A 12216-nucleotide genomic window follows, 5' to 3' on the forward strand; every position below is an offset into this window, starting at 1 on the left:
GTTGGGTTATTTGGTAACTAGGGGCCATTATAGCCATGTTTCTTGAGCACCAGTGTGTTTTTATAATATGGAAAGTTACAGCAAGAACAAGAAGATACTTTTTGGCTTACGCTTTGTTTGAGTATCAATTAAGTTGAATTAATACCGAATTTGCTGTACGTAGGCTATCTCTATTTACGTTTAAATGCTATTACAATGATTGCCATAATAAATACAACACATTTCACGTTTCATGCAAGTGGTGTATTATCGTTTAAAGAAAAATATGATTGACGTTAAAGCTTCAGATTTGGCTCCATGCCAACACTTTTTTTCTACATTTTGAGAAGTCCTTCTAAATAAAAGCCTCCCTCCCTCAGGACATTTTTCACTCCATTACCCGTCAACAGAGGCTGGCTTAGTGCTTCAGAGGCGAGCTCTTATTGTGAAAGCGAGAGGAGGCCGGTACAATGCTTAGTCATGGTGAGTTACAGCTTCCCCCCTCCTTCCTATGTGGCGCACAGCTCGGCAGACAGCGATGGAGGATTTGAAGTAGACAACGTGAGTTTCTTTTATGACAGATTAAGCTATCAGTTTTGATTTATACGAACTATAATGGTGGTAGGCTTTGTTTATAAGCCAGCTGTAGCAACATGTTTATACAGCGCTTTGTTAGCATTTTTGTCCTCACGACTCACAGCCGTTACGCTGCTGTCTATTATTAGGATCCTATTTTGCTGTCAGCTCTATTTCCGAAACGTTAAACTTGTTATTATTGGTGTCTCCTGTTGTTTATCTTAAAAACAATGAATACACTTTTCGTCGCTGACCAAACAGTGGATTTAATCGACTCTTCTCCATTTGCGTTCACCTTATTTTCGGTTTATACCAGCGCTCCGGATTATTTTTCTTATCAAAACAACCGCAGAAACGATCATGGTTGGATCGTGGGGTGCTTTGTGTGAAAGCTCTTAATGTTTGCAAGCATGGCGCGGAAATCTAATTCCTCCTTGGTTTATGTAAGGCTGCTGTTCTGGGTCATGTTTTGGTACAGCCAGTTCCACTGTTTGCTCTGTGAGGAGTTCAGCATGAGTCACAGAGGAGAGCTCTCTGCCAAAATGCCACTGAGCACGTTAAGCACAGTGTTTGTTTGTAACTATTTTACATGAAACTTTAAAGTTTCAATCACTCATGTTATTGTGCAACCCTCAGTGAACGGCATCTGAGGACTGCAGGCCTGAACTGTGGTTCCAAAACTGGGGTTCAGGGTCTCAGGGGGGTCCCTGAAGGTGTAACAGAGGGTCCCCCATTAGCGTACTGTAAAATAATTGAATCTATTATTTATAGATTGAATTATCACCAATATGTATGACTCCTCAACATGGAGGGATCAAGATTGTGTATTGGGATGCAAGGGATGTTAAAGCCGCAACAATAAATTGACTAATCGATAAGTTGATCGATCGTAAAATTATTGCTAACTGTTTCGATAATCCATTAATCACTGATTTTTCTAATGCAAACATACTGTTTTTATTACCATACGATAAATCCATAATATAAAAATAATCTGCAATTTATTGATAATAATGTTTCAGTTGCAGCGATAGTTTTTGGATCATAGGTTTTTACCATACCTTTTGACTTATACTTTAGATTTTTTTGTGCATCAAGTTCACATTGAATCAAAAGCGGCAAATGTTCTGCTCCAATAGAGTTGTTTAACAATAACTAACTTCCTTTTTGGATCAGTTTGGACCAAAACTAAACTTGTATATATGTTTTAATGGCCTGAATTGTCAGAGATATGCAGGAGTAACAAATGGTGTCGACTCAGTGACCCTGTTTGTCAGCGAGCAGTTTCTGCCTGCCTGTTGAGTAACATGTCTTCCTGTGAAAGTATTTTACCCAGGAACCCGGAGGGAGGAAAACACAGCAGTAAATTGGAATCACAGTGTGTTTCATATTACCGCTGGCTGATTGCCTTTATGACGAGCTCTATGATGGTAACTGATGTGTCACCATCTGTGGATAATAGAAAAAGGATTTCCTTCATCTTAACTGTGAAAGGGCAGGACACAATAACCTACTTGCAGTATTTGAAGTAAAATGCCTTACACCCTGGGTTGGCGCTGCGTCCTCTTATCGCCACTTCAGGTAATGATTGCTGTGTGTGTGCCTTGTTATATAACTTCACACTCACAGCAGCATCATTGCTGAATGACACTGACTCTTGAGAGTCAGGGACCACCGGACAGACATTCAGTGACTGCCGGCTGCTCTTTGTACTTCATCTCACTGCTAAGAGTGGATGAGTTATCCTAGAATAAGAAGTTATATTGACAGGAAAGAGAGGCACCATCCTTCCGTGTCATTTTAATGGTCTGGAGCAGAGCTAGGTTTGCAACAGTAAATCTACTGCAAACTAGTTTTAACCAAAACATTTTATGTTACTTTTACAATTTCCTAAAATGTTCCTCTCCCTGAGCCTCTATATTCCCACAAGAAGTTTTAACTTACAAACAAGTCTGCATAGCTATCTCCTGTTGTTTGATCGTTCTCTACAGTGGAGTGTGTGAGATTTCCCAAAGTAAAAGCTCTTGATTGAGATGAAAAATGTTTGTGTTTTGGCTAAAATCTGTTTAAATTGACAAACTATTTTGTACTAAATGTTTGTGCATATATTTCCTTGAGTAAGTTTGGTTTTGTTGGCTCAAGCACAAACTGTTCTGAACTCTGGTCACAGGACAGAGTGAAAACATGCAGTCATGCTGGTCAGTTAAAAACAAGCCAAATTAATTAACTCTATCATCCTTCAAAATTGTTGCTCAAATTAAAAGACTGTTTAGATGTTAACGGCTTATAAAAGGTATTACAGATAAAATGATCTGAAAAGGAAATAAGCTATGAGCCTAGAAGTAGCACCCTCATCCTGCTGCAGGACAAAAATGCCATGATTGTTAAAAGGACAATAAGGTTTTTGCACCAATATCCATTTGCTGTGTTAGTTCATAGACTGGTGCTGCACAGCCACTCAAGGCAATGTATTGTCAGTACTTATCCATTGAGTGCATTTAAAGTGTAAACTGATTAAAACAGTGTCAGGATTAATTACTGTTTGTTATAAAGTTTGTGGCTATGACACTGTATACATACAAGCTCACTTTCTCCCTCTCCCTCTTTCTTTCCAGTTGTCAGCTGAGCCGAAAGCCCTTGTAAACACAGCGGAGCAAACAAATTCCAGAGCTGGTCTGGGCAACCTCGAGGAAGCCATCTCTAGAGAAAGCCATCAAACACCCCTCCCCATTCCAAAATGTTACATTAAGACACTTTTGGCATTCAAAGCTACTTTTTCTGAGTTAACAAGCCTTTCCCTGCCTTATCTACAGTATCTGACTCTTCAGCACTTGGCACACATGTAGCCCTCAGACTGGATCTTTAATTATTACCTCTTAAAAATGAAGCTGTAAATCTTACCTTCTTTTCCCCCTGTTCTCTAGAGTAATCAATATGCAAGACTGACCTGTACTAGTGCCAAATCTGGCAGGACATTTGGTTGGTATTCAAATATCTTATTTTTTTCTTCCTTTAGGGGTTTCTGATTAATTGCTGTATTTGAGACATTTTGTCTGCACAAACATTTCAATTAAGATCCCTTTGAGTCTTAAGGTTTTTCAGCTCGTCATAAGACATTTCTCTACTTAATTTTATTCACCCCTCGGACAAAGCCAAAGGAATCAAGATTTGATTATGTTGGAACTGCAACATGTAAAAGTACAACCAGCCGTGACTGGCAGCTCACACAAAAGTCCCTAGAAATGCCATAATGAGGAGTATGGCTGGACTTAAGTACTGAACAGAGCAAGGAATCCCTATGTCCAAATAAATCCCAGGTGAACTCGTGTACGTGAACAAGAACCAGGCCTACCCAGGAGAGCCCAGATCTTTCTGTTAAGCTGCCTGCCAAGTGTCAGTCCCAACTCTTCTTTTATTTCGTCCACGCCTGCGCCTGGTGCAAGGATGCCCCATAACACTGCCCACTGTTCTTGAGAAAGAGACCAAGAAGGAGGAGACAGGGTAGGAAATGACAGAGTGCCTGACAGAATGCAAAGCGCTGGTGACTCCGTCCACGCGCAACGGACACCGCGTCTTCAGCTACACGCTCGAGAGCCACACGGCTGCCGCCTTCGCCATCATGAACGAGCTGCGCCTGGAGCGCCAGCTGTGCGACGTCACGCTGCGTGTGCGCTACAAAGACCTGGAGGCGGTGGACTTTGTGGCTCACAAGGTGGTGTTGGCGTCCTCGTCCCCGGTCTTCAGGGCCATGTTCACCAACGGCCTAAAGGAATGCGGTATGGAGTTAGTGTCCATCGAGGGGATCCATCCCAGGGTGAGTCATATGTCATCTTTTATTGATGGAAGTCTCCTGTTTATTTGATTCGACACACCTTACCTCTCACATATCATTATATATGATTCAGGGTTAAAGGTGTTAGACAGACATTATTATTCTGAGGCATCAAAATAACAGAATTGTATTATTTTGACAGTGTTGCAGGAATGATTCATTTTCAGAGGCCAATGCCAATGAATTCTCAATTGGACTTTGAATCATTGCTTTAAAATAAACTCTGGCAAATGGTTGATGATAATACTACATTTTGTTAAACAGGATGATCTTCAAGAACACTTTTAAGATTTTTGAAGCTAACGCTGTTCAGTAGTCTAATTTAATCAAGGTATGACTTGACAAATACTCAGTGAAACAGCTAACTGTTGTGCTTCGGAGCCTTATTTTTCCTCACATTAGTCTTACTCTTTAGTTCACTGTTCTGCCTTATCCCATCCCTTACCCCAACCCTGATCCTCTTCTCTACCCCAACCTTTCCCCCTCATTCAGGTTATGGACCGACTGATAGAGTTTGCCTACACAGCCAGCATCTCCGTGGGGGAGAAGTGTGTGATTCACGTGATGAACGGTGCTGTCATGTACCAGATAGACAGCGTGGTCAAGGCCTGCTGCGATTTCCTCGTCCAGCAGCTCGACCCCAGCAACGCCATCGGCATCGCCAACTTTGCCGAGCAGATCGCTTGCACAGAGCTCCACCAGAAGGCCCGTGAATACATCTACATGAACTTCAGCCAGGTAAAGACTGGTCATCATTGTTATTATGATATAGAATAATCAATCGTGTTTTTTGATGACCTGTCATAAATGTATCTGAAATATATGAATATTATTCATATTAGTGGTGAATTTTACTGTTGTGTTTGTGTAGACTGTGTTTGGTGTTGTGAGTGAATGCTGTTTCACTTGTTTCATTGTGATTTCCGCGGGTTGACTTCAGACCTGCTACCAACAGCACCTTTTCAGATCTGTGCAATCAGTCAAGAATGCCAGCTATGACCTATGATGAGTAGTGTGTGGATTAACCTGAAAAGTAACAAAAGGGCACACAATATTGAGCTTTGATACTGTAAGTTGATGAGATAAAGAGGGTAGTTCACTGCATCAGAGATGTGTCTCAAAATATCTATTAGGGGTACAGCCTCGACAAGTGTTTGTGCTTTTATTTACAAGTTAAGATTAGAAAATATATATATGTATACAAAATACACAAAGCATGCTTTCTTTTATACATGTTTTGATGTGTTTTGTTTGAAATATACTACAACTCTCATGGCAGGAAGACACATTTCCTGTGTAAAATATGTGTGCTAGTATAAAAAAAGCTTCACTCTGTCACACAGCTGCATCGGTCTTGATTTGTCACAGTTACCTGGCAGTTGTTGAACTATTGAAATCGCTACCACTTAACATATTTTATTATTAGCAGGATCCATTAATACCTGATTACACATTTTTTAAGATTAATTTTCTTTATATAATTGAGCGTTTTGAACCCTGCTCATAGGTGGCGACCCAGGAGGAGTTCTTCAACCTGTCCCACTGCCAGCTGGTCACCCTCATCAGCCGCGATGAGCTCAATGTGCGCTGTGAGTCCGAAGTCTTCCAGGCATGTGTGGCCTGGGTACGCTACGACCGGGAGAACCGGCGGCCTTACGTCCAGGCGTTACTCCAGGCCGTGCGCTGCCATTCCCTCACCCCCAACTTCCTGCAGGCCCAGCTCCAGTCTCTGGACTGGGACCCCCAGTGTAAAGATTACCTGGCTCAGATCTTCCAGGATCTTACCCTCCACAAACCCACCAAAGTCATTTCTTGCCGAACACCTAAGGTGCCGCAGCTCATCTATACAGCAGGGGGGTATTTCCGTCAGTCTCTCAGCTACCTGGAGGCGTATAACCCCTGCACCAGAGCCTGGGTGAGGCTGGCAGACCTGCAGGTGCCCCGCAGCGGCCTCGCAGCCTGTGTGATCAGTGGGCTTTTCTACGCTGTTGGAGGAAGAAACAACGCACCTGATGGCAACATGGACTCAAATGCATTGGACTGCTACAATCCTATGAACAACTGCTGGTTGCCGTGTGCACCAATGAGTGTGCCGAGGAACCGAATTGGAGTTGGAGTCATCGATGGCATGATATATGCAGCCGGTGGATCACATGGGTGCATTCATCACAATAGTGTGGAAAGGTAAGCAAATTGAGCTCTGTAATGGTGTTATTGATTTAATTTATTGTATTACGCTCATCAATAAAAGGCAACCATTGGCCAATTATATGCCAATCCTACAGACACAGGATATTATATTTTCTCTCTCATATGTAAATGCTATTTACATATCATTTTCCTAATTTATGAACATACAACGTTGTCAATTATTAGCAAAAACAAAAATCTAAATGATATGGGCAGCCTTTTGATGAATCCAAATGTGTTAGAGGGCAAGAAAATTGCTCCAGAATTGTGTATTATCTTCAACAATTCCTATGAAGAGACCAAAACCAATGCTGAAATGATTTCTGCTATCATCAATGGAGCAATAGCCTGATTTATCTTTGAAAGGTGGGCTTTGATTTGTCCCAGGTTATTTTAAAAGCCTTTTTAGCTATACCCCTTGGGATCATTTGGATTCAGTAACAATATGCAATGTGGAAGTCCAACAGATGACATTTATTAAACAGGTGTATGCTTTGGTCTGTTGACTCGATTTAGTCAATGAGTGCCCAGGAGCAGGTAACTTCCTGGAACTTTGTTTGATTTTGTTTCACTTCCTGTAATTTATTTTTAGTTGGCACAAAGCTTCAATGAGGAAGGGAATGTGTTATAAAGCTAAAGAGTAAACGATAAACCCACTGCCTTTGTGTTTCAACTCTCCAGCTGCCATATGCACTACTTGTCTTACTTTCTGTAGTTGAAAAATGTCCTTGGGTTAAATACCTTCACATAACCAGCCACATGATACATTTTATTGAGCAATACAAAGCTGGAAGTGGTTCAGCAACATTTCCCACCAACAATTGTTAACTGTGATTGTGCTACTGTGTAGACTCAAACCAAGACTTTAACCTCTGACACAATCCTGTTCACTGATTCTTTAATACAGTGAATATATGCTGTATACTCTTAGTTCAGTGTTGAAGATTTACCCAAACAGTGACGCAGACAGAGAGCAGAAACAAATGTCAAATATTAACCAGACTCACCTCAGTGACTGAAAAGGGAACATGCTGAACCTATCTGAATGCTCTTGTGATGAATCAGAAGAAAATGAGGCTTATCAGTGTTCAGTGTACAATCACACTGTAGATAAGGGCTGAACAAATCAGAGTTTTTTCAAATTCAAAATAGACTAGTGCAATATCCAAAATGCAGAAGGCTGATGTGTCAAGATATCATTCACCCTAAAGTGAAACTGGCTTCAACTGTACCCCAGCTCTATATGCTTCTGCTGTGTAGCGTCTGAGCTTCTATCACTCACTCTTTGAAGGATGACCAGATACTAAATACAAAAGAATGGTAAAATATATTAAAAAGAATAACAAATTAACTTATCGATATGTGTTGTTCCTGGTCTGCAGGTATGATCCGGAAAGGGACCAATGGTACCTGGTAGCCCCCATGTTGACGCGGCGTATAGGCGTGGGTGTCACGGTCATCAACCGGCTGCTTTACGCTGTGGGGGGGTTTGACGGGGCCAACCGGCTCAGCTCCTGTGAGTGTTACAACCCTGAGAAGGACGAGTGGAGGACCATGGCCCCCATGAACACTGTGCGCTCTGGAGCGGGTAAGGAGAGATGGAAATCGACTTAGGTCAGGTCGAAAGTTATTTAATTCACAATTCATTGTGAAAGTGGCAATCCACGTTTTAGAAATGTATAGGCAGAGGTTTTCATTTGCTCCAACAGGCCATCTGGTCTGTGCTATTCAAATCAAAAGGATTTAAACAGGACAATAAGGGAGGCCTGGTAGATGAGTGCAGTTATATGGCATGAGTTATATTACCAATGTCTACGTTTTTGATTCAGCTGGACAACCTTGTTGCATGTTGTCAAACCCGGTGGACCTAAGATAAAAGCTGTGCAATAAGTCTAAAGACCACAAACAATTTTTCATTAAGCAAACTTGGCCCGAAATAATGCTTGCATTTGCCCGGTGATTCAGATCTGCTTTTAAATTGAACGGGTTCTTCCTTTGCCAATGTGTAACCTCTCCAGGAACTTTCATAAAAAATTGGAACCAGTAGTTTTTCATAAGACTTTCTTACATAACCCCTTGGAGTAAATTACACAATCAAAAAAGGATTAAAAGTAAGAAATATTAGACAACGTGTTGGAAAAAATCGTGTTATAATAGTTACATGTTGGTGTCAAGTTTTGATTGATATAATTGTATTAAAGCACTGTTTTCAGACCATCATTTTGCCGGTAACAAAGAAACCTATAAAGTGTAAATTGTATTCTGAGTATCATATAGTGTGTATTTGGACATTCTTCAGTATATCCGTTTGCCCATATCTAGATAAGATAATCTTACAGTTTAATGAACTAACTATGAATCCTTTTCAGGTGTCTGCTCTCTGGGGAATCGGATCTTTGTGATGGGTGGCTATGACGGCACCAACCAGCTGAACACAGTGGAGTGCTATAATGTGGAAACTGATACGTGGAGCTTTGCCGCGTCCATGAGGCACCGACGCAGCGCCCTGGGAGTCACTGCATTACATGGGAGCATCTATGTGTTGGGTGAGTAGCTGTGTTACCATGAGAGTAAAAGCATCAAACTAACTTTCGCACATTTTCTATGGACATTGGTGTGGTGGCTAACTAACTAATGTTATTTAAACTAACTTTGTACATTTGTTGGGGACACATGCAGTGTAAGGGGAGCTAAATAAAATGAGCAACTTCATTGATAGGATGACATTTTGTATTTACAGGAGGTTATGACGGCAACACTTTCCTGGACAGCGTGGAGTGTTATGACCCTGAGAAGGACACCTGGGCGGAGGTGACGCACATGACGTCAGGACGGAGCGGCGTAGGTGTGGCCGTTACCATGGAGCCGTGCCAGAAGGAACAGCCCCAGTGTCCAAATTCTGAGAGGGAGATCAGTGCATCGTCACCGGCATACCATTCAGCCAACTCCGACTTTAGCTCTAATCACAATCTGGGGCATGGAGGGCCTTTTGGCAAAGACGCATGAGGTTTACGCTCTACCCTGTCACACACACATAGACAAGCACCCCAAAACTCCACTCTGTCTTCCCAAATCAAAAAAGGCGATCCTAACTGATTAGAGATGAAGGTGAACTGAAACATGACATGCTGCCTCACTGGTTCTTAAGATCACACTTAATGTAAGAGCAAACAACCTAAATCAGTAACACTGTATCTCAAGAATGAAGTGTTAATAGCAATCTCTCTTGTGACAAAAAAAATATGTGGCTGCATTGCACTCTCCAAATCCACAAGAACCTCAGATCCTATTGTCTGCTTTTCAAAAGGTTAAAGAATTTGTTTTAAACTGTGTTTTGCCAAATCTGAGAAACCTCAGTCTGTCTGTGTTTTCAGATCTGCTGTTTGAAGTCCTCAGTTGGACCATCAACTCCCATGGGAGGAAAGGGCTGCATACTAAAATAAAAACATTGGTCATTGACTCTTTACACTTAAAGCTCAAGTGAAATCTGAAGGGTGAAGAAATAATAAATAAAATGATCTCCTTGTATGACAAAAACTACAAAAAAGTAGCATTTTTCAGAATAGGCAGTATAGTTTAAAGTGCCATTTCAATGCCTGTGGGCATTACTATCATCAGTATATTGACTTGAGGTACTGTAATAGAAAGGCACAGGTGTTAATTGTGAGGTGTGTAGACATTGGTGAAGTTAACCCAGACAGCCACAAGATGAAGCTTATACACAAAAGTGGGCCTCATGCAAGAACATTTCCGAATCCTCACTCTTAACACCCATTATTTTTTTCTGGTTAGGTAATCCTGTATGTGTCAGATTCAAGACAACTGCACACCCAAGTTATTAAATGAGGCTTTGGTTCTGCTCTGTTGGCGAGTTTCATTCACAAAATCATCCCCTCTAGTTTTTTTTTTAATCACAGCTAAGGAAAATGGTTGATAGGTAATTCTCCTAATTTCTTTCTTTGCTTTTTTTTGTGTTAATTGTTGGCAGTTGGTAGAGAGGGGTTTGACATGCAACAAAAGTCCTAAGGGTTGAGTTGATCCCGGGACAACATGGCATGTTCTACACCCGCTCAGCTACCAATGTGCTATGCTTTTACGTCAATTTATGTTGAAAATTCCTACAAGTGGTTCTTGCATGAGGCGCAATCTCAACTTCAAGAGCTGGTACCAGAGAAGCAGGAACTATTAAAAAAAAAAAAAAAAAATGTGTTCTTTCACTAATAGCTACTGGTAGGTGCATAAAAAGTGTTTTTGTTTTTTGGCAGGGTTGGCAAATGAGTTTTGCTTCATATAATGCTGTGAGAGAGTCTGGTTCAGTAGAATTGGTGCCAATAGAACAAAGAAACAGAGTATGAGTGGATTAACAGGAAACAAAATATGGTAGCGTTTAAAAACTTTTCGTTGAAATGTGTTTTTGTAGAAGCACTAGTATAGGACAATTAAGTCAATTAAGAACGTCCCCCTCCAGTTGACTTTGTGGTTTTTCTCCTCCACCAGACCTCAGAAACAGAAGTGACCATGTTTGTCCATCAGTGTTCACGTAATGTACGCTAATGACAACTACCTGCTTAAAGAAGTGTATTTGTAACAGCAATTTAAGCTACAAAGGTTTTTAAGTGATGTTTTGTACATTGATATTCTAAAAAAGTCTTGTACAGAATTTCTGAGCTCACTTTTTTATTTATTTGTTCAGGATTGTTTTGGTTTTCTCGTTCCTCTAAACTGACTTCAGCTTTGTATTGAATTGGACTCTAGTGTTGATTTTTATTTTTTGAATAACTAGCATGCATTGTAACTAAGTAGAAATGCCTGTTTATGCTAATTTTGGATGTTTGTAAAAAAAAAGTTGCTTCACTTTGAAAGGGAATTTGTTTCCTGTTTGTCAGTAGTTGGAATGGAAATTAGATTATTTAATGTCTGCTTTGTACATTTTCTTTTTCAGCACAAATACCCTGTACAATAATACATTGTAAAGTAAAATATATGTTTATTGTACTGCAATAGTCCTGTATTTATTTGTTGGTTCAATATATTATTTTTATAATTAGTCCCTAACTACATGAATATTTCTTTTGATATGAAACATTCACCTAATGGAGTTAGACGTTTAAGTTTTTGGCAGGTTTTAAAAGCATCAGCAGCCACCAGAGGGGGCTACAGCTCAGAAAAGAAAGATATTATTCATTAGATCTATTTCTTAGTGTATTAACCCAACAGTAGGGAATGTTATTGAGAAATATATCCTTTACTTGTTGAATGTATCATTATCATATAACACCAAATGGTTTAACAATTTCGGTTTCACTTTTGAAGCATATAGTCAAATCTGTTGTCTTTCACTGAGTATCAACCTGTGGTAAGTCTGCTATTAATCGACCACCCATGATTGCTGCCAACACATCTCATTTCCTTGCTTAACCAGGCAGGTGGATGAGTCTATTATTATATTATCCGAGAGGAAAACTGATTATGTGGATTCACAAGAGGATCAAGACGTAATCCTGTAAAGCAGGAAGACTACAGCAGCCCATAACAAAGGAAAGGTCTTGAGGAACAGTTTGAGTTGTTGTAACTGTGCCCTCCCTTAATTCATTCACACATGTAACTCAACAATAGAGTAGCAGAATACCCTAAATATT

General features: G+C 40.5%; 1 protein-coding gene across 2 annotated transcripts; it reads left to right on the plus strand.

Annotated features, from left to right (window-relative positions):
• The first annotated feature begins 362 nt into the window (after window positions 1–362).
• On the plus strand, window positions 363–11572 carry keap1b (kelch-like ECH-associated protein 1b). 2 transcript variants are annotated; one of them, XM_063883490.1, is made up of 7 exons: window positions 363–540; window positions 3171–4369; window positions 4880–5125; window positions 5895–6571; window positions 7960–8165; window positions 8947–9123; window positions 9318–11572. In XM_063883490.1, the coding sequence occupies exons 2-7, from the start codon at window positions 4064–4066 to the stop codon at window positions 9581–9583; spliced, it is 1878 nt and encodes a 625-aa protein (XP_063739560.1). In that variant the 5' UTR covers window positions 363–540; window positions 3171–4063; the 3' UTR covers window positions 9584–11572. The 2 variants fall into 2 exon arrangements, with proteins under 2 accessions (XP_063739560.1, XP_063739561.1); XM_063883491.1 differs by having other exon boundaries at window positions 445–462.
• The last annotated feature ends 644 nt before the right edge of the window (window positions 11573–12216 follow it).

This window comes from Eleginops maclovinus, chromosome 5 (genome assembly GCF_036324505.1).
Source record: "Eleginops maclovinus isolate JMC-PN-2008 ecotype Puerto Natales chromosome 5, JC_Emac_rtc_rv5, whole genome shotgun sequence".
In the NCBI taxonomy this organism is placed as follows: domain Eukaryota; kingdom Metazoa; phylum Chordata; class Actinopteri; order Perciformes; family Eleginopidae; genus Eleginops; species Eleginops maclovinus.